Genomic DNA, 21,798 nt, shown 5'->3' on the forward strand with positions numbered 1-21,798 from the left:
GGGCGCGGCGTAGCGGCCCACCCTTCCAGCTCTGACCCGCCCGGCCGGCCCGGCGCCCACCCCGCCCAGTGTGCTTGGTAGGTTGGGCGGCGGCTCTGTCTAGTCCCAGAGCCAGGAATCAGGGGCAGCCGGGCGAGTCCCAGGGCAGGGGTCCTCCGCCGCCTTGCACCTGCCCTGCTGGGCGGCACCGGGTCAGTGCCCTGCCCCCTCCTGCGGGTCCCAACTCTCTCTTTCCCATCGTGCGTCCTCTGGAGAAGTGCGCGCGTGTAAGTGTGGCAAGTGTGGCCAAGGGTGCCGGAGGCAGGGTTCGGGTGCGTAGTCGTTGCGTGGGCGCTGCCCAAAAGGCGCAGAGCATCAAGTGTGCGTGGGCAGAGCCGGCGCGGGCGCCCGCCGCGGGTCTGCGCGGGGCGGGGGCGCAGCAAGTGCATCCGAGCGAGCGGAGACTAGCGCACCGGCGTCGGTGGCGAGGGTGGTGCAGAGGAGCCCGGCTGGGCGGAGGGAGGAAGGATGGGTGCGGGTAACTTTTTGACCGCCTTGGAAGTACCAGTAGCCGCGCTCGCAGGGGCTGCCTCCGACCGCCGGGCGAGCTGCGAGCGAGTGAGCCCGCCACCGCCCCTCCCCCACTTCCGCCTCCCGCCTCTTCCTCGTTCCCGGCTCCCAGGGCCCGTCGGTCCCCCGGGAGCCCTGGAGGCGCAGCCCCACCCCGGCCGACGCGGCTCGCTCCCACGCCCCCGCCGCGGCCTCGCTGGAGCGGACGGACTGAGTCAGAGGGGGCGCCAGCGCTGCAGGTAGGGGCTCCGGCGGCGGTGGGCGCAGGTGCCGCGGTGGACCGCGGAGGGGACCGGAGCACGAGGGGAACGGCCTTGGGGGAGCGCCCTCCCCCCGTCCTCCGCCGACGCCTCGTGTCCCTTTTTAGGGAATTTTTTCCCTCTTGCTGGCTCCAGTGCGGGTGGGGCTGAGACCGAGAGGGAGTTCTCCATTTCGCTGGCTCCTGCCCGGCCCCTGGCAGCCTCCTGCCCCCAAATCTCTTCACCCCCTTTCCAGTACCTATAGGTCGCGTAAACAACTCCCTTTCTCCAGCTCTGGGCTCCGCGGCCCCCCGGGGGACAGCTCCTTCAGTCTCGTGAGATCGGTGGGGTTAGGGGGAGGGGAAAAGAGAGGGGGTGTCCCAGAGCCCCTGGCTCCCGTCAGCTGCCCCACCTCGGCCTCTCCCTCCCCCTCCTCGCTGCTGGAGCACAGGCTCCAGGGGCCCTGGGTATTTTTAGCGTTGTGACCTGGGCGGCAGCTCTAAGAGCCTTTCCCGGGAATCGGCGTCAGCGCCTCGCTCCTCCGCCGCCAGCCCGCGGCCGCACGGTCTCCCCAGACTTCCGTGGCCCTGCCTTGGCCAGTCGGGGTTGGGTCCCTCTCCACCTCTGTGGCGCCCGTGGAGCTGGCCAGGGTCTGGGATACGCTGGGTGCAGATGAGGTGGGGAAGGCAGTCTGCGGAGGATGACGTCTGATCCTCAAGCTAGAAACTCCCTTGCCTCTGGTGATGGGCTCAGAGCAGAACGCCGGGAAGATGAGCGAATGGGAGTGAATGCACCGACCTGGGCTGGCCCATAGCCTCAGTGCTCTGGCAGGGTCTCAGCTTCTCAGCCCTAGGGGTCAGGAGGCCTGCTCTGAACTGGACCCAGAACCCGCCTTTCCAATTGCTCCTCACTGACTAATGGGGAGATAAGTCAGTGAGATGTGTCCCAGGAGGGGGACGCATAAAGAGCTGTTGGAGTTCAAAGGAAAGATGGTCGTCTCCTAAATAGCTCACCTTCACAAGCAGGGTCTTGTACTTGAGGCAGGTAGGTTGGTTATGCCATTTTCAGATGGGGAGACTAAGACCAGAAAGGTGATTTCCTTAGGGGCAGAGCCTAGTCTGGAAGTCAGGCCTGTGACTTCAGAGCAAGGGTTTGGGGTAGATGGCACATGCGTGTGTACGTGTTTGTGTGTGTGGAGAGAAAAGGAGGGGCGCGGGAGGAGTTGCTTTAGCCTTTGTCTGGGTTTTGAAGGATGGGAAGGGGTGGGCTGCAGCACTGGAGGAAGGGAACCCTCCACCCTGAGATCTCTGTCTCTATCCTATCCTGTCCCTGGCCTTCTGAGGCAAGCGGGGCCAATTAAGGGGAAAACGTACCTCCTCCATCTGTGCTGAACCAATCCCTCCAACCCCTCTCAGGAGGGCATGATATGGAGAGTTGGGCATTGGCTGTGTTCCCTGAATACAGAGTATCTCTCTTGCGGTGCCTGGAACTGGCATCCCCTTTGTGGAGCTTAGGGCAAGCCCCGCCTCGGCATGAGACTTGGTTTGTGGGACACACTTGGTTTCAGGGAAGGGGAAAGAGGTCACCAAGGGCAGAGGTTTCCAGGCTGGAGCCAGGGGCCCTACTGTTGGGATGCTGGCTGCAGTGGGGCGCCCCAAGCCCAGGTCCCCTCTGTCTTCTCTTTCGACTTTGCAGCTGTACTTGTTTTGCTCCTCTACCCGCAGGAGCTGACATGGACCCAAATCCTCGGGCCGCCCTGGAGCGCCAGCAGCTCCGCCTTCGGGAGCGGCAAAAATTCTTCGAGGACATTTTACAGCCAGAGACAGAGTTTGTCTTTCCTCTGTCCCATCTGCATCTCGAGTCGCAGAGACGTAAGTCCCAAGTCCTGAGAAGAGGGACTGGGGTAGGGTAGGGAGGATGTCCTGTGGGTCCTGAATCTTGTGGCACTCTCTCCCCTCTGGTTTTCTTGGCCCTCTATGCTTCTAACTTGGGACCTGACATGTAACTCTCACTGTCCTGGTGTGCAGCTTGGGTCCTCCTGACTTGCCCACTTCTTGATCCGCAGCCCCCATAGGTAGTATCTCATCCATGGAAGTGAATGTGGACACACTGGAGCAAGTAGAACTTATTGACCTTGGGGACCCGGATGGATCAGATGTGTTCTTGCCTTGCGAAGATCCTCCACCAACCCCCCAGTCGTCTGGTATGCCCCTCTGCTTTGGGGACTTCAGTGCCAGTCAGCCAGAGCCGGATGTCAGGCTCTGAAACGAGGCTACAAGGCTGGGCTGGGGAAGTACACAAGTAAGGGCTGGAAGTGGGTGTTTCTACCAATGAAACAGCTGCCTGTTCTGATTTTAGGGAAGTTGACCCTGAGGGAGAACTGGGTTACACATCTCTAATCCAAAATTCTGGGAGCGGTCAATCTCTTCTTTAATTTTACATTTGTTATATTAATATAATTAGTCACTATAATTAAAATAATGTAAAATTGTAATTTTTATATTTGGCAACTTAAGTAGTTTTAGTCATTATAATGATATTAATATGTATTGAGTACTTTAGTAGGTTCCAATACTGTACTAAAGTACTTTACATATATTATCTCAATCCTTACAACGTCCTGTCAGGGTAGGTGATATAATCCCTATTTTATAAGCAGGAAATTAGGCTCAGAGAAGTTAAGTCACATTGTAGCCAGAAGGTAGATAAACTGGAATTCATGTCTGTCTGACTCCAAAGCCCATATGCTTAACTTGTAAGATAGATATTCTTTTAATTAAAACTGCTACTATTTATTGATGGCTTACTATGCCAGACATTTTATAAGCATTCTTAGGTTTTATTCCCAAAACCCTTTGGGGATGTAGGTATCCCTTTTATTTTGCAGAGGGGGAACAGAGTCCTTGAAAGGGAAAGTGACTTGCTCAAAGCCACTCAGCAGCAATAAGTGATGTAGGTGGAACTTGAACTCTTGCCATTGATTGACCTGACTCTAGATCCCAGACATGGTGTAATGACGTGGAAGGAGCTGGCAGTCAGGAGACGGTGATCTTAATCCTGGCTCTTTGCTGGATTGGCAAAGTCACTTTGGACAAGTCTCTGCCCCCCTGTGGACTTTAGTTACTCCTGGCCAGATAATCTTTAAGAGTTCTCTGAAGCCCTGTTTGTGGCCTGACCAGCTTTTCTTTCTGGGCAGGGGTGGACAACCATTTGGAGGAGCTGAGCCTGCCGGTGCCTACATCAGACAGGACCACATCTAGGACCTCCTCCTCCTCCTCCTCCGACTCCTCCACCAACCTGCATAGCCCAAATCCAAGTGATGATGGAGCAGACACGCCCTTGGCACAGTCGGATGAAGAGGAGGAAAGGGGTGATGGAGGGGCAGAGCCTGGAGCCTGCAGCTAGCAGTGGGCCCCTGCCTACAGACTGACCACGCTGGCTATTCTCCACATGAGACCATAGGCCCAGCCAGAGCCTGTCGGGAGAAGACCAGACTCTTTACTTGCAGTAGGCACCAGAGGTGGGAAGGATGGTGGGATTGTGTACCTTTCTAAGAATTAACCCTCTCCTGCTTTACTGCTAATTGTTTCCTGCTGCAACCCTCCCACCAGTTTTTGGCTTACTCCTGAGATATGATTTACAAATGAGGAGAGAGAAGATGAGGTTGGACAAGATGCCATTGCTTTTCTTAGCACTCTTCCCTCCCCTAAACCATCCCGTAGTCTTCTAATACAGTCTCTCAGACAAGTGTCTCTAGATGGATGTGAACTCCTTAACTCATCAAGTAAGGTGGTACTCAAGCCATGCTGCCTCCTTACATCCTTTTTGGAACAGAGCACGGTATAAATAATAAACTAATAATAATATGCCAACCATTCGACTTCATTTTTCATATTGCAAAGATATCAAACCCACTACATGTCTTTAGCTCTCTAACCGATCCCATATTCCTATCACTCACTCATTCCATTTATTCAAGAAATGTTTATGGAACACCCATGCTAGGCATCTGGAATACAGTTTTGAGCAAGACAGGCTGTACTGTATACCTGCCTTCATAGAGTTTACTGTTTATGGAGGAGAAAATCAAGTAAATACTACAATTCACAGTGTAATAAATAGCATGATGAGGAACTACTCTGGTACCAGAAAATAGGGGCATGTTAACCTAGTTTCTGTGGTCACTGAAGAGCTGTTTTTAGCTGAAGGACGATTGGGAGTTAGCCAGGCACAGTCCGTAAGCCAGGCAGAACGAGCAGCTCGTGAAGACTTCAAACGGAGAGAGCATATCCTTGAGGAGCTAAAAAACACTGCGTTTGGCTGAATTGTTGGATTTGAGGAAATGAAGGGAGAGTTAAGACTGACAAAGGTCAGGTTGTAAAATCCGTTGAAGCCTGGATCAGGTTTCAGTTTGACAGCTAGTAAAAGATCACGACTTAAGATATAAAGTTATTTCCTCATATAGAAGTTAAAAAGTACAGGTCTACATGAAAGCTCCATCGTTACTCAGCATTGGGCTCCTTTTTTGCTCTTTTGCACATGGTTTGCATTCTTAGCAATATCTCACATCTAAGGTGGCTGTCAAAGCCCCAGCCATCATGACCTTGAGACTGGCAGAAAGCAGGAGAGGAAATGGGGGATGGGCAAAGAGGGCACAGCCAGTCTATTCCCATTTAGGAAGAAATTTTTGGAAGTTCTTTTTTTTCCCCCCAAGATGAAGTCACACTCTGTCGCCCAGGCTGGAGTGCAATGGCACGATCTCGGCACACTGCAACCTCCGCCTCCCAGGTTCAAGCAATTCTCATGTCTCAGCCTCCCGAGTAGCTGGGACTACAGGCGCACACCACCATGCCAGGCTAATTTTTGTATTTTTAGTAGAGACGGGATTTCACCATATTGGTCAAGCTAGTCTCGAACTCCTGACCTCAGGTGATCCACCCACCTTGGCCTCCCAAAGTGCTGGAATTACAGGCGTGAGCCACTGCACCTGGCCAACCATCCTATAGTCTTCCAGCAGAGTCTCTCAAATCAGTGTCTCCAGATAGACGTGAACTCCTTGGCATGTCAAGTGAGGGGGTACTCCAGCCATTCTGGCTCCTGACATCCTTTTTGGAACAGAGGGCTAGTCACCCAGATGGGGAGTTTCAGAAAGGACCAGGTTTGAGAAGAAGGCCATAAATTTGGTTTGGGACATGTTGAGTTTGAGATGTCTTTGAGACATCCAAGAGGATATGTTGAGTAGGCCCTTGCACCCATGCATGTGGAATTTAGATAAGAGGATTGAGCTGGAAAAAGAAAACGATCAGTTCTCAGTGTATAGGTGGTAAGTGAAGCCATGGGTGCGAATGACAGGAGAGAATGCCCAGGGAGAGAATGCTGAATGAAAGAAGAGGTTATAGGACCCAGTCTTAAGGAACAGCAACTCATTTCTCACATTCAAAAAAAAAAAAAATCAGTCCACCTCCCTTCATACATTGAACATCACCCATGGGATCAGTGACCTTCAGCCAAAATCCTAAAGCTTTTTGTGCCACCCAAGGTTGAGTGACAAGGCTGCAGTCTTCCTATTGTCCCATCCTGCTCTCACCCCTGCAGGAGGCCAGTGTAAGTATCTGTTCCTAAGTGTTTTTCCTAACACTAGTGAGAAACCTGTGGGAACTCCAGGGAAGTAGGAGTGTCCACCAGCCATTCCCTGTCTCCAGGAAGCTTGTGGAGTGAATACCTTCTGTGCAAAAGCCTCTAGGTCCAAGTTGAGATCATCCACTGAGCTGGGCCAGGGCCCAGTCCTCTATTAACTTTTGGGGTTTTTCTGGGTTGCTTATGACCTTGCTGCACATAGAAGACATAATCTCTGTCCTCTTGTGGCTTCTCTCCTTCCTTCCTTTAGAGTAGCAAGGTTCTATCTACCTCCTGTCTGACTGTGGCTGAGCCATCTCTTGGGCTGCGGCCCATGATCCCAATAGCTTTGCTGTGCAGGGCTTCTCAGCTCCCAGGATCACCCCCCTTCCTTCCATGGTGAACGACGAGAAGCTAGACTGGCTTGGTTGCCGTCAACATGTCAATAAATCTCTTAGTAGCCCAGGCACATGATGCGAAGATTGTGGGGAGCCTGCCTTGGGAGAGGGATTTACAGCCCTCTAGAGAAGTAGAATTGTTTCTGAGCCTATGGGGAGCCTTCAGTTTGGCTGCTATGAGCCCCAGCCCTGCCTGGAAAAGTCTAGTGTCAGCTGAGACCCCAGGACTACTTCCTAGTTGGGACAATAACCTTTTCTCCTGCCGAACCACAGGGGCTTGGCTGGCCTTCAGAACCATCATCTCCAGCTGACTGTTTTTTGTTTGTTTTTTTAAAAAAACTTATGGGGGTTTCAAACGTACAACAAATATAGAAAGAAAAATATCCCAGGTTCTCATCATACAGCTTAAAAAATCATCAAAATTGTACCAAGATTGTATCATCTACCCACCACATATTTTTAGTGGAAAGACATTTATGATAACTCTTGAAAGAAAGAGTAGATTATAAAACACCATATTCAATATGGTCACTTTTTAAAAAAATGATAATCTTCAGATTCACCATTTGATTATAGTGTTGCATTAAAGTTAAACCGTGGTTTATGGCAGCCCAGAGCCTAGCTGTCTGGTTTTTGAGGCCACACAGTGCCTTTGGAGGTGGGAGGAAGATCTGGAGCCAACTCTAAGTCAAGGAGCCCAGCTTTCAGTCTCCAAGCTACAGCGTGGCTTCTGATATTTGCACGGACTTGTCATAGGGTGGACATCCTGACACACTTCGGAAAGGAGGCACCACAGCTCAGAAAAAGTTTCCTTAGAAGGCTTACACTGTAGCAACCCCAGGAGTGCACAGAACTTGACACTGAACAGCATGGCAGAGTAGAGAAAATACAGAACTGTGCTATGATGTCATCTTGTTTGTTCATTCATTCACACATTACTGAGCACCTACTATGTGATAGTCACCTTGCTTAGGCAACAGAAATACTAAGGTGACCATGAGCTCTTCCAGGAGCAGACACAGACACAGGTAATGGAAACAATGTGATGAGAGATGTAGCAGAAGTACATGAAGCCTGTAGACCACTAGAGGAGGAGAAGGTAAGTCTTCACTAGAGGTGGCTGGGTCCTGAATGATGGAGATGGGCAATTTCAAAAGGAAAACAGAGAAGTATGAAATAGTCATAATGATGGCAGCTACCTTTAAAAAAGTATTATTTTGAGGTTTGATAGTGTAGACTATAGTCCTAGCTCCATCACTCATTGTAATCTTTATTCTCTTAGTTTATGTACTTCTTAATAATAACACTCAAGCAACCCTATCACTTAGGCACTATTATCTACATTTACATATTAGTGCCTAGGTGACAGGGTTGAGTGTTACTATTAAGCACTTGCTACATTCCATATCCTACATGTACATAATTTCTCATCTTAACAACAACCTTGAAAGTAGGTTTCTTCATTATACAAATGAAGAAAAGTGACACTTGGGTTGATCATGCTCATATGGATTAAAGGCTGGCATAGGGATTTGGACTCCTGTCTTTCTGACATCTAAGCCCATGGCCTTCCTAATATTTCGTGTCTAATGGGGCAGGAACACTGAATGCAGGCAGAATGCAGGCAGAATGAAGGCATAATGAGATAAAGACATCTTCCTGACATTTCCTTTCTGGAAATGTCTGGTTGGTTGGTGCATATCTTGGCAGACCTGCCTGACACCAAATTGGCTCTTTCTAGAAGTGTGGTCATGAGTTTCACCAAGAGACTGTTCATGAAATCCTTCATGAATGTGTTTCCCATAGGGCAGGTGGAAAAACTAAAGCATGACTTTAACTTTGGAACTCCTAAAAAGTCAATAAAAAGACAAGCCAGTAAACAAAGGGGTGAGGGTGCAGAAGACTTTAACAGACCTTTCACAAAAAAATAAAAATTAAATTAAAAAATAAATGTCAAATAAGCACATGAACAGATGCTTAACATTTTTAGTTACCAGGGAAATGCAAATTAAAACCACAATGAGCAACCACTACATACATACCCAAGTGGTCAAAACTAAAAAGTACAAAAAATCAGAAACTTCAAATGCTGACCAGGATGTGGTACAATGGAAACTCATAGTTTATGGAAACATAAAATGATACATTTTGGAGAAAGGTCTGACAGTTTCTTATAAAATTAAACATACACCTGCTCTCTGACCCAGCAATTCCACTCTTAAATACCTGGCCAAAGGATATGAGAAATATACGTCTACAAAGGAGCTTGCACAGACAGCAGCCTTGTTAATAATAACCAAAAACTTTAAAAGTGCCCATCAAGAGTTGAATGGATAAATTAATAATACTACGCAGTAATAAAAAGAATTGTGGATACATGCAAGAACATGGATGATTCTCAAAAACATTCTTCCCATGAGAAAAAAAAAAGCCTTACACAGTATACATACTATATGATTTCATTTATATTTAGTTCTGGAACAGATTAATCTATTGTGGGAAAAAATCAGGGTACTAACTGCCTCTGGAAGGTGATAGAGGAGCAGGGATTGACTAGGAAAGGGTATTGCTAATTTTCTGGGGTTTTAGGAATGTTCTGTATCATGATAGGAGTTCGGGTTACATAGGTGTGTGCATTTGTCAAAACTCAGTGAATGTGTACTTTGGATTTGTGCATTTCACTGTATGTGAATTTTACATCAAAATGCAATCAAATACTGAACTCTAGTTAATTATATGCATGCTTAACTACTTAAAGGAAAGTGTACTAATGTCTGCAATTTACTTTGAAGTGCACCAAAACACAAGATGGAATGATGGATGTATAGACAAATATGTGGTAAAGTACAAGTATAGTATAATGTAAATAGTAGAATCTAGGTGGTGGAAAATAGGTTTATTGTAACAGGTGCTCATTCTTTCAATTTTGTTTGAACATTTTCGTAATAAAAGAACCACTTATTTGGGGGTTTTGCAGCAAATGGAGACACTAGAAGCTAAGAGGGGCAGGAGGTTCCTCTTACTTTGGGAAATGCAAATTAAAACCACAATGGTTTTCCCAAAAGTAATTGACCTTTTTCAGTCAATGTTTCCTCAACTATCAAATGGGTAAAATGGCAGTGAAGGAGCTTCATATTATTAAGCATTTCCTGGTGGGTGGAAACGCCATGAACTAGGTGCGGCCTCAAGCTGGTTACTCGCCCTGCCTACTCCCTCTCGTGTCCTCCCAGTACCCCCTTAGACCCATCAGCTCTGAGGGAATCTTCGCGACCTGCGCAGGCGGTCGCTCTGATAACCGCATCCCGGTTTCCGGGACGACAGCGGAAGTCACTTCTCACACGCCTTTCTTATTGGATACCGGCTTTTCATGGGGCCGAGCGCCGCTGGGTAGGCGGAAGTAGCCGCAGGCATGGCGGCGGCTATGCCGCTTGCTCTGCCCGTCCTGTTGCTCCTGGGGCCCGGCGGCTGGTGCCTTGCAGAACCCCCACGCGACAGCCTGCGGGAGGAACTTGTCATCACCCCGCTGCCTTCCGGGGACGTAGCCGCCACATTCCAGTTCCGCACGCGCTGGGATTCGGAGCTTCAGCGGGAAGGAGGTGAGGGCGCGAGATCTGACCAGGGAAAGATTTCCGTAGTGCCTGCTGGCTGGCGGGCCGTGGGATGAAGGCAAACTTTGGGGGCGGGGCCTAATTCCTGGGTGGAGTTCGGGATCCTGGGTGTGGACCCCGACGAGGTGGGGATCGTCACTCACCTGCTCCCGTTTCCCCAGTGTCCCATTACAGGCTCTTTCCCAAAGCCCTGGGGCAGCTGATCTCCAAGTATTCTCTACGGGAGCTGCACCTGTCATTCACACAAGGCTTTTGGAGGACCCGATACTGGGGGCCACCCTTCCTGCAGGCCCCATCAGGTGCAGAGCTGTGGGTCTGGTTCCAAGACACTGTCACTGAGTGAGTGCACACCTTGGGCCCTGTTGCAGGCCATGGAGGGAATGTGGCTGGGAGAGTGTTGTCATCCTGCCACTGCTCTTGGGGACAGCACTTCCAGTAGGCAGCGATTCCATGGGGGTAGAGCTGGCATTGGAAGTAAGAAATGTTACCACAGATGAATAAACTTCCCAATCCTGAAACTTTCAGACCTGAGGTAGCACATGCATATCCCTGGAGAGGCAAATAGCAAACAATTCATGCTTATTTGGAGGTAAGGCAGTAGAAAACTGGCAACTGGATAACCTTTTAAAAGGCATTCATTAATATTTTTTAAATGATAATAAATACCACGAAAGCCAACCATAAGATATTTGTGGGTTACAACTGGCCAACAGGATGCTACATCACAGTGTTAGAGGAACTGCTTTTGTTTGGGAGGGGGCAGGTCTAGTTACTGTGCCTACTACAAACCGCTATTTCCCAGTGGCTGCTGTGGCTATCCTGTTTAGAATAGAACCTTTCTGTGCAGTGGTTGCAAACATGTCTACATGGGCCACACAGGTAAGAAATGAATAAAGGTATTTTTAAAATTGACAAACACAGGAATGAGAAATATATCTCATTTTCCTCTTAATCCCACTATAAGAAATCAATAGTGCAAGTATGATATAACAAGTTTTAGGGCAATAAAAAGGAGCAGCAGGAATTGTGGCAGGCTAGAGAGTTTGTGTGACATTCTAACGAGGACAGCTCTGCCACTCAGCTTCTATGGATTGTTGCCATGTGGGAATAGAGGCCTAATGTGGTCAGACTCAAATGTTTCTAAAAATTTTTTATAGAAACAAGGTCTCACTATATTGCCCAGGCTGGTCTCGAACTCCTGGGTTCAAGCGATCCTCCTGCCTCAGCCTCCCAAAGTGTTGGGATTACAGGCAAGAGCCACCACACCTGGCCTCATTTTTCAAGAGATACCAGAAATCTGGAATTTAATGTGAAAATTGGCAAATTCAAATATCAGCAAGTAATTTAAAAATTTTTTGAGTGCTGTGCGGGTCAATGTTGTGCATACCAAATGAAGCATGTTTATGGTTTGAGTAGAGCTTTCTGGCTTCAAGTTTGCCATTTTTATTTGAGGCTTAAGGATGGGAGCAGTTGAAAAGCTCTGAACATAGAATTATCAAAAGCTCCTGGACAACACTAAGGAATAAGGAATAAGCAGTGACTCCCCAGCTTGCCAAGACTTTCTCTCTTGCCTCAACTCTGGCTCCCTTACCCTTTCCTGTCTACTCTGCTGTCACTGTCTTCCCTCAGCCTGTAATTGCCTGAAATGTGGAGCAAATGCTTAGAATTCTTTCTAGTGCTTATTAAGTTTTATGCTTTCTCTATTACTGAGAGCAAATCTCTTTTGATATTTCTCCAAGAAAAGAACATTAATTTAATTTGATGTTTTTATGAAATCCTAGAACAGTTATTTTTCCCATGTTCAGTGAGCTTTTTTGGATATAAGACTTCTCACCATGATAGTAGAATCAGGACTTACCTTTATTCCCAGAGTATACACAGGGTAGTATGCATTGTTTTGCGCAGCCCAGCACATTCAAGGAAGATCAGTGAGCTCATTTCAGCTCTGATACATGAGGCGCTTTCCATGGTGTCAGGGGAAGTACATAGATGACCCAGACTGGTCCTTGTCCTCAAGTTGCTTACAGCCTAGTTAGGGAGAAAAGGTGGTCAGGACACGATGCTGCTGTCACCTAGCCATCTCCCAGGAGGGACCTAGTAAGATGCTTGGATGGTCAGAACCGTGACTGCACAGAGGAGACTGTGCTTAAGGAGGGCAGGAAAGGCTTCGTGGAGGGGAGGTAAGAACTGGAGCCGGATCATGAAGGTAGGCAGACAGAAGTGAGCAAAGGCTTGCAAGGAAGGAAGGATCACCTGAGCAGAGACCCATGGGGATGCAGAGATGTCCAGAGGAGAGTGAGGAAGAAGAGGCTGAGTAGGATGAGACCCAGCAAGTGGGCTGGCTGGGGACAGCAATGTTCCAGCTCCATCAACTGGCCCGTCTAATAGTTAAGAATACAGCCTCCTCCTATCATAGGTTTAGCAGCCAGCTGTGGACTTTGAAAGAGGGAGCAGAGGTAGCCCCAGGACAGTGAGTGGATTTGTGTCTCTATCCAGTGTGGATAAATCTTGGAAGGAGCTCAGTAATGTCCTCTCAGGGATCTTCTGCGCCTCTCTCAACTTCATCGACTCCACCAACACAGTCACTCCCACTGCCTCCTTCAAACCCCTGGGTCTGGCCAATGGTGAGATAACCCCTACAGCCCTTTCCTTCTTCCTCTTACCTCCTGCCCAAACCTTTGCCTCCTTTTCCCTCAGTTTCCTGCTTCCTCAGCCTGGACTAGATCCTAAGTCCCCTGTGTGTGCAGGCCCCCAATACTGTGCCATCTCTGCATGCCTTTTCCCAAGGAGAGAAGGGAGTCTTACTCCCAGCTGGGACTGTCCAGACTGTGGTGCTAGAGGTGGTGTGGGGAGCAGGAGGGTCATTCCCATCTCTGGAATGTGGATCCCGAGGGGTCAGAGCCCAAGGCCCACCCCAGACAGACCTCTGTCTCCCTCAGACACTGACCACTACTTTCTGCGCTATGCTGTGCTGCCGCGGGAGGTGGTCTGCACCGAAAACCTCACCCCCTGGAAGAAGCTCTTGCCCTGTAGTTCCAAGGTGAGGCCGCAGAGCCTGGCAGCCGGGGGCGGGGGGGTGTATAGAGAACCTGCGCCCCATGCCAAGTGCTCCATACAGGGCTTCTCTTATCTCTTTCCATCTCCTCCAGGCAGGCCTCTCTGTGCTGCTGAAGGCAGATCGCTTGTTCCACACCAGCTACCACTCCCAGGCAGTGCATATCCGCCCTGTTTGCAGAGTAAGTCATGGGGAGTAGAGGAAGCTGCCATCCAGGGGCTCAGAGAAGGTACATGTAAAGCATGTGGTCAGTGTCTGGCTCAGGCTGAGTGAGTACTGAGTGGTAGATGTGATGACGGTTATTCAGGGCATTGGCCAAGCACCAAGAAAACAGTGGTTGCCTAGCAAGCACTGAATAAATATTTGTCATGGAAAATAGTGGTTCAGAACAATAGCTATGCGGGTGCAATTGCTAGCTCAGTCACTTGCCAGCTGGCGTAACCTTGGGTGAATCATTTCATTCCCCTGAGCTTGGTTTCCCACCCTGCCACATGACATTGATAGTAGAATCCACTCCTAGGGTTGTTGTGATAGTTTATCAAACTGTTGCACATACAGCTGTCAGCACTGGGTCTGGCACGAGGTCAAGTGCTCAGGAGTGGGTGGTAGCAAATCGATGGATGTGAAGATACATAGATGAGGGATTGAGTCTGAGTAGGAGTCTTTTTGGGGGCTGTGTGGTGAGAGTGATACCCCCTCACTGCTGCCATCTGGCCCTTGTGATAGAATGCACGCTGTACTAGCATCTCCTGGGAGCTGAGGCAGACCCTGTCAGTTGTATTTGATGCCTTCATCACGGGGCAGGGAAAGAAAGGTAAGTTACCTTGGCAACTCATCTGTACCCACCCGTGCCAGCCCTGCCTTATCTATGTGGACTAGGCCTAGGCCTGGCCCCTGCTCAGCCCTGCGCTCTGTTTCTCAGACTGGTCCCTCTTCCGGATGTTCTCCCGAACCCTCACGGAGCCCTGCCCCCTGGCTTCAGAGAGCCGAGTCTATGTGGACATCACCACCTACAACCAGGTAACAAGGTCTCCAGCCACACACACAAACACACCGCTGGTCCCCAGGACCAGCCTACCCTCTCTGCTTGCTTCTTAGCCCTGCCTTTGTGTCCCCAGGACAACGAGACATTAGAGGTGCACCCACCCCCGACCACTACATATCAGGACGTCATCCTAGGCACTCGGAAGACCTATGCCATCTATGACTTGCTTGACACCGCCATGATCAACAACTCTCGAAACCTCAACATCCAGCTCAAGTGGAAGAGACCCCCAGAGAATGGTGAGTGGGTGGTTGGTTGGACTGCTGGGTTGCAACGGCTACAGAGAAAAGACTCACAATCCCACGTCTTTGCCGTTAGATGATTGGGTTGTATTTAGACCAGATCTCCAGAGTCATATGCTGCTGACTGTAGGTATTCCAAGCTCTACGATTTTGGGTAGGTTCCTAAACTCCCCAAGCTTCAGCATCCACATCTGAAAAATAGAGTATACTTAGCGAATTGGATGAGATGATGTGAAAAATGGAGTTAGTTCATGCATTTGCTTAATCAACCAAATACTTTTGAATTCATACTAAGTGCCAGGCATAGAGTGTTGAATAAGACAGAGGACACTGCACTCAAGAAATATAAGTCTACTAGCTAGGGCAGGTGTCAGTTAATTAATTACAGTTGTGTTCAGTTCCCTTACCAAGGGAAAGAGCAGAATATCCTGAGAGGACCTGGATTGGGTTCGAAGGGGGCACGGTGTTCGTCACGTAAGCACTTCAATACTAGCAACCTATTGTCATCATCGCTTGTTGGCTGGGGAAGACAGGGATGATTCCAGAACCCAGATTGCCCAGTTTCAGTGGCAGGGCTGTTCCCCCATCTACTCACTGGCTTGGGACTCTGAACATGGCCTGGGCAGGTGGGGTGGGGAGTGATTCTTACCTTTGGCAGCTGTTAACTGTTGCTATTTCTTTACACAGAGGCCCCCCCAGTGCCCTTCCTGCATGCCCAGCGGTACGTGAGCGGCTATGGGCTGCAGAAGGGGGAGCTGAGCACACTGCTGTACAACACCCACCCATACCGGGCCTTCCCGGTGCTGCTGCTGGACACCGTACCCTGGTATCTGCGGCTGTATGTGCACACCCTCACCATCACCTCCAAGGGCAAGGAGAACAAACCAAGTGAGGACCTGAGTCCTGAACCAGGCCCCCAGCGCCCCCTCTCATGTCCTCTCCGGGTCCCCCAAACTCTCATTTCCCAGGGTAGTTCCTGAAGTACCTCTGAAAAGCTACACAGGCATAAAGAGTAAGGAATAGTTTCTCAAAACTGGAACGGGAGCCTCACTGTGCCAGGTTCAGAAGTAATTTATAAAACAGCAATAATTAAAACACATAATACTGGTGATTCTTAATAGGACTGTACAAGGACAGTAGCTTCCTTTTTCACTTACTTTTGCCTCCTTTCTGGAGCATTGGGTTTTGTGATGATTCATAGACTCTTTAAGGTAGGGAAAGGGTTTGGCAATGTTGGGCTTTTGAAGCTAGGAAGATAGCAGAGCTGGAGTAGATGGTGTTTTGCTTCCTTGGGAGGGGTAAAGAGGTACAGTTAATTAAATTTTTTTATTTCTATTTTTATTAAAATTTATTTTTATTTTCTATTATTTTTCTAAGGAGAAGATAATACTAGTGCTTCCTATTAGGTGCCAGGCATAGCACTAAAGCACTTGCCTTTCTTTGGTGTAGGGGGAGACTAGTAGTAAAGTGAAAGACCTCTGAGGAAGAGGTTGTACCATATCCCAAACGGCCAAACTTAAAAACCTTTCAGTACTTTAGTTGATTCCTATATTTTCAAACATACGGTGAATAGTTTCACTTATTTTCAGCACCATTATTTGTACCACCTTCAAAATCTCTATTTCAGACATCCTAACTGCATATTCTATAGGTTTTTCTGTTATTATTCTTTTAAATCTTCTCCTTTGGAAAATTTCAAACCCAAACCCAAACAGAATAGTGTAATAATCCCCTGTACACACCCTGCAGCCTTTTTTTTTTTTTTTTTTAAGAGACAGATTGTTGCTCTGTCACCTATGCCGGAGTGCAGTGGCATGATCATGGCTCATTGCAGTCTCAGACTGCTCGGCTCAAGCAATCCTCCTACCTCCGCTTCCCTAGGACTACAGGCATGAACCGCCATGCGTTTAATTTTTTCATAGAGGCAGGGTCTTGTTATGTTGCACAGGCTGGTCTCAAACTCCTGGCCTCAAGCGATTCTCCTGCCTCAGTCTCCTAAAGTGCTGGGATTATAGGTGTAAGCCGCTGCCTGCTGGCATATCTTAAAGCAAATCTTAGACAGTGCATCAATTAACCTTTAAATACTTTAAGGATTTTTAAAAATGTAACCGTATCATTACCACTTCTGTTTTCCCCTGTGGTCTTAAAAATGTCTTTTTATAATTGGTTTGTTTAAATTGGGATAAACAAGGTTCTCACATTGCAGTTGCTTTATACTAAGTTCCTCTCTTGGGTGGGCACAGTGGTGCACACCTGTAATCTCAGCACTTTGGGAGGCCAACACAGAAGGACCACTTGAGTCCAGGAGTTCGAAACCAGCCTGGACAACATTGTGAGGCACCCCCTACCTATACAAAAAAAAATTTTTTTTTTTTTTTTGAGACGGATCCTCACTCTGTCACCCAGGCTGGAGTGCAGTGGCGCGATCTTAGCTCACTGCAACCTCCACCTCCCGGGTTCAAGCGATTCTCCTGCCTCCACCTCCCGAGTAGCTGGGACTACAGGCGCGTGCCACCACGCCTGGCTAATTTTTTCTGTTTTTAGTAGAGATGCGGTTTCACTGTGTTAGCCAGGATGGTCTCGATCTCCTGACCTTGTGATCTGCCCGCCTTGGCCTCCCAAAGTGCTGGGATTAAAATAAATTGTTTTTAATTAGCTGGGGGTGGTGTTGCATGCCTGTAGTCCCAGCTACTCAAGAGGCTGAGGTGGGAGGATCACTTGAACCCAGGAGGTCAAGGCTATAGTGAGCCATGATCATACTATTGCACTTCAGCATGGGCGACAGTGTGAGACCCTGTCACGAAAAAAAAAAAAAAAAGTTTCTTTTTCTTTAAAATTACTAGACTATTCTTAGAGCAGTTTTAGGTTTACAGAAAAACTGAGCTCAAAGCACAGAGTTCCCATATACTCCCTGTCTCCACACCCAGAATGTCCCTTATTATAAATGTCTTGTATTTGGTGTGGTACTCTTCAGTCTCTCTTCATCTGTAGCAGTGCCCATGCCTTTTTTTTTTTTTTTAATGTCATTTATTTGTTGAAGAAACTGGGTCATTTGTTGTATAGAATGTTCCACATTCTGGATTTGTCCTTGTGCTAGTGTTTAACACACCCCTCCTCTCCTATATTTCTTGTGTGTTGGTGGTTAGATTTAGAAACCTGATTAGATTCATGTCCCACATTTTTGGCAAGAAAAATTCCCAGGTGGTTCTGTGAACTTCTTCTTGCGTCACATCAGGCACTTGGTGTCTGGTGCCCCAGTTGTAGTGATGTGAAGATTGATTAGCCATCTGCAGCACTCCTAACAACCTCTCTTGATCGCATCCTGGGATCACTGCCCTGGAAACATCCTCTCCCTTTTCTTAGCCCCTGCTTTCTTCCCTTGCCTGCCTGGCTTCTATGCTCCCAAGCCCATCTTCTAGGCACCCAGATTGAGGCTCCACGGCAAGCAGCAGGGACAGGGGCAGCAGGTAGCCTGACCCCAGGAAAGAGATGTGGGTGACCTTGCATGTCTGCAGGTTACATCCACTACCAGCCTGCCCAGGACCGGCTGCAACCCCACCTCCTGGAGATGCTGATTCAGCTGCCGGCCAACTCAGTCACCAAGGTTTCCATCCAGTTTGAGCGGGCGCTGCTGAAGTGGACCGAGTACACGCCAGATCCTAACCATGGCTTCTATGTCAGGTGGGCTCCACCCCCACAGGCCACCTCTCATCCCCCTGACCTATCCTCTCTGCTGCTTACCCCTTGATAGGGGAGCCAGATGGGAACACGGGCCATCTCTCTGCTTCTCTGTAGCCCATCTGTCCTCAGCGCCCTTGTGCCCAGCATGGTAGCAGCCAAGCCAGTGGACTGGGAAGAGAGTCCCCTCTTCAACAGCTTGTAAGTGTGACCACACTCACTGATAACATCCTCAGCTGCCTGCTGGGCCTTAACACAGGTGACCAGGCTCCTGCAGGGGAGTTCAGGGTAGATGTTACATCTTCCAAAGAGATGTGTAGATTTAATTCAATCCTAATAAAAATCCTGGCAGTCTGTGGAATTTGTGAAGACTTTATAAAATGATTTTAAAGTGCTTCTAGAAGAATACTTTTACTTACAGCCTACATTTACTCCTTGATGCTCTTAAATATTTAATCAAGCACTTATCAAATGCCAAGTGCTTCTGAGAGCACTGAGTGTGCAAGATTAAACAAAACAGACTTGGCCCTGGCCTCCCTTTGCTTACAGTCTAGAAGGAAGATTCTGGTCTAGAGAGTAATGGGGTTAGAGGTGGGGTAGGAATTGATTTACTGGGTTATCTAGGAAGGCTTCATTTAGGAGGTGGCATTTAGGCTGAAACCAGGCTAAGAAAGAAGCAACCAAGCAAAGGCGGGGCCCCCTTCCTCCACCTCAACACCAGGCATCTCTCTTCCTTTCCTTTCTCTCTCTTTCTTTCTCTTTCTTTCTTTCTTTCTTTCTCTTTCTTTCTTTCTTTCTTTCTTTCTCTTTCTTTCTTTCTTATTTATTTTTTATTTTACTTTAAGTTCTGGGATATATGTGCAGAACATACAGGTTTGTTACATAGGTATATATGTGCCACGGTGGTTTGCCGTACCCATCAACCCATCATCTAGGTTTTAAGCCCCGCATGCATTAGGTATTTGTCCTAATGCTCTCCCTCCCCTTGCCCCCCGCCCACCGCTCCCCTTTATCAGGTTTAGAGATTGAGCTATGCCTTCTGTTGAAAGGTTTTGAGCCTAAGAGAACATTGGAAACACTGTGTTGCATTGCCCAATACTGCCGGAATGAGGATGGGGTGAGATGGGGAGGAGCAGCCAGTCCTGTCTCACCGCTCTTCCCCTGACCCCAGGTTCCCAGTCTCTGATGGCTCTAACTACTTTGTGCGGCTCTACACGGAGCCGCTGCTGGTGAACCTGCCGACACCGGACTTCAGCATGCCCTACAACGTGATCTGCCTCACGTGCACTGTGGTGGCCGTGTGCTATGGCTCCTTCTACAATCTCCTCACCCGAACCTTCCACATCGAGGAGCCCCGCACAGGTGGCCTGGCCAAGCGGCTGGCCAACCTTATCCGGCGCGCCCGAGGTGTCCCCCCACTCTGATTCTTGCCCTTTCCAGCAGCTGCAGCTGCCGTTTCTCTCTGGGGAGGGGAGCCCAAGGGCTGTTTCTGCCACTTGCTCTCCTCAGAGTTGGCTCTTGAACCAAAGTGCCCTGGACCAGGTCAGGGCCTACAGCTGTGCTGTCCAGTACAGGAGCCACGAGCCAAATGTGGCATTTGAATTTGAATTAACTTAGAAATTCATTTCCTCACCTGTAGTGGCCACCTCTATATTGAGGTGCTCAATAAGCAAAAGTGGTCAGTGGCTGCTGTATTGGACAGCACAGAAAAAGATTTCCATCACCACAGAAAGGTCGGCTGGCAGCACTGGCCAAGGTGATGGGGTGTGCTGCACAGTGTATGTCACTGTGTAGTGGATGGAGTTTACTGTTTGTGGAATAAAAACGGCTGTTTCCTTGGTTCTTTGCCTCTTGTCCTTGAGTCCTGGGAAGAGCTGGGGACTGGGGATTGTTTGCTGAGTGCCTGAACAGGACCTCCTACCCTATGCCTGCAACCCCCTCCACAAAAAACAAAAAACCCTACCTCCTCCCACCTGGCCAGAAATTTCTTCTCCTGATCTGCTCCCCCTGTCCTCCCCATCCCCATCTGATTGTGATTCCCAGAACTCCCCGGGTTGTTTGGGAGTGTTTCTGAAAGCATAATCCATGGCCATGGAAATGAATCATCCTACTTCTTGGGGGCATTGAGAGTCAGTCCACATCAGCAAGGGTAGAGTGGAGAGGTGGGAGGGCTCTGGGTGGTGGGTCTCTAACTGTAGTGTGCATCAGAGTCACTGGGGGCACTTGTGAAAATAATGTATGTTCCTGGGGTCCAGATCCTACTAATTCAGTTGGTCTGGGTGTGGCCCAGACTTTGACTTTTTAGCAGGCTTCTCAGGAGCTCCTGCTGTGCTCCATCCTCAGACCACCCCCAGGCTTTGAAGCCAGGCTCATTGGATTGAAGCCCGCCCCGCCCACCTCCCTTGCTGGTTACATAACCCTGGATTTCTGTAAAACAAGCCTTTAGGCGGTTGCCTCCCACTGCCCTCATCTTCTATCTTTTCCTCTGGCACACTTGGCATCAACTGTGTGTTATTTGCAGTTCCCCCCACCTCCTACCCCACTCAGTTCTCCCATCATAGTGGTTTGGCCTAGAATGCCCTATTCCACCAACCATGCACACCTCTCAACTGCCTGGTTCCCTCTTATAAAACCAGATGAGGCTGGCCGGGCACGGTGGTTCACGCCTGTAATCCCAGCACTTTGGGAAGCCAAGGCGGGCAGATCACAAGGTCAAGAGATCGAGACCATCCTGGCCAACATGGTGAAACCCCGTCTCTACTAAAAATACAAAAAAAATTAGCTGGGCATAGTGGCGCGCGCCTGTAGTCCGAGCTACTCGGTAGGCTGAGGCAGGAGAATCTCTTGAACCTGGGAGGCCGAGGTTGCAGTGAGCCAAGATTGCGCCACTGTACTCCAGCCTGGTGACAGAGTGAGACTCTGTCTCAAACACACACACACACACAAACACACACACCCCAGATGAGAAGTTGCTGCCTCCAGGAAGTTTCCCTTGACGTGTCCGTGCCCCACGCCTTTGCTTCCAGATTGCCTTGGACTTAACACGTGTTCCTTATCAGCTGGCTGCTGTCCTTTGACTTCCACCAGATGGTGTGCTTCCTGGAGGCACAGGTTCTGTCTTTCATTAAGACCTGACCCATCTCAGGACGTGTAAGTGCTCAATCAGCAAACGCTAAATGTATTAACTGGGTATGGGCTATTCTGGCTTGGGATCTGGGATCCAAGATAGGGATGGGCAAGGGGCACTCTGGAAGCTCCACATGCGTGAGTGCAGCAGTCTTAACACAGTGGTACAGGTGTCTCTGTAGCCAGCATAGATGGGCTGTGTAGGTTCCTTGAAGGGTTTTAGGAGCCCTCAGCACATGCGG

At 49.0% G+C, this 21,798-nt stretch overlaps 3 protein-coding genes across 15 annotated transcripts in view; 2 read left to right on the forward strand and 1 right to left on the reverse strand.

Annotated features, from left to right (window-relative positions):
• Nucleotides 1-2,176, reverse strand: part of TP53TG5 (TP53 target 5) — a 40,369-nt gene extending 38,193 nt beyond the window's left edge. Inside the window, exon 1 of one of the 3 annotated variants that reach the window (XM_055104922.2) lies at nucleotides 2,162-2,176. The gene's annotated coding sequence lies outside the window, so the exon portion shown is untranslated. Of the gene's footprint in view, nucleotides 1-1,047; nucleotides 1,120-1,801; nucleotides 1,939-2,161 lie in introns of those variants that run through there. The other 2 variants (XM_034947595.4, XM_063600873.1) reach the window with 2 other exon arrangements.
• DBNDD2 (dysbindin domain containing 2) lies at nucleotides 48-4,660 on the forward strand. 9 transcript variants are annotated; one of them, XM_057300895.1, is made up of 4 exons: nucleotides 48-77; nucleotides 2,513-2,659; nucleotides 2,854-2,991; nucleotides 3,985-4,660. In XM_057300895.1, the coding sequence occupies exons 2-4, from the start codon at nucleotides 2,521-2,523 to the stop codon at nucleotides 4,191-4,193; spliced, it is 486 nt and encodes a 161-aa protein (XP_057156878.1). In that variant the 5' UTR covers nucleotides 48-77; nucleotides 2,513-2,520; the 3' UTR covers nucleotides 4,194-4,660. The 9 variants fall into 9 exon arrangements, with proteins under 9 accessions (XP_057156878.1, XP_057156881.1, XP_057156879.1 ...); XM_057300898.2 differs by lacking the exon at nucleotides 48-77 and adding an exon at nucleotides 156-266; XM_057300896.2 differs by lacking the exon at nucleotides 48-77 and adding an exon at nucleotides 646-788.
• Nucleotides 4,661-7,749: 3,089 nt separating this feature from the next.
• Nucleotides 7,750-20,271, forward strand: PIGT (phosphatidylinositol glycan anchor biosynthesis class T). 3 transcript variants are annotated; one of them, XM_008951354.5, is made up of 13 exons: nucleotides 7,795-7,901; nucleotides 10,033-10,398; nucleotides 10,572-10,749; nucleotides 12,907-13,034; nucleotides 13,350-13,450; nucleotides 13,560-13,646; nucleotides 14,192-14,279; nucleotides 14,388-14,485; nucleotides 14,584-14,749; nucleotides 15,440-15,640; nucleotides 18,268-18,433; nucleotides 18,548-18,631; nucleotides 19,602-20,271. In XM_008951354.5, exons 2-13 carry the CDS (start codon nucleotides 10,212-10,214, stop codon nucleotides 19,852-19,854), a joined length of 1,737 nt encoding a protein of 578 aa, XP_008949602.2. In that variant the 5' UTR covers nucleotides 7,795-7,901; nucleotides 10,033-10,211; the 3' UTR covers nucleotides 19,855-20,271. The 3 variants fall into 3 exon arrangements, with proteins under 3 accessions (XP_063456941.1, XP_008949602.2, XP_063456942.1); XM_063600871.1 differs by lacking the exon at nucleotides 15,440-15,640 and having other exon boundaries at nucleotides 7,750-7,901; XM_063600872.1 differs by lacking the exons at nucleotides 7,795-7,901; nucleotides 10,033-10,398; nucleotides 12,907-13,034 and having other exon boundaries at nucleotides 10,634-10,749.
• Nucleotides 20,272-21,798: the final 1,527 nt, after the last annotated feature.

This window comes from Pan paniscus, chromosome 21, assembly GCF_029289425.2.
Source record: "Pan paniscus chromosome 21, NHGRI_mPanPan1-v2.0_pri, whole genome shotgun sequence".
In the NCBI taxonomy this organism is placed as follows: Eukaryota; Metazoa; Chordata; class Mammalia; order Primates; family Hominidae; genus Pan; species Pan paniscus.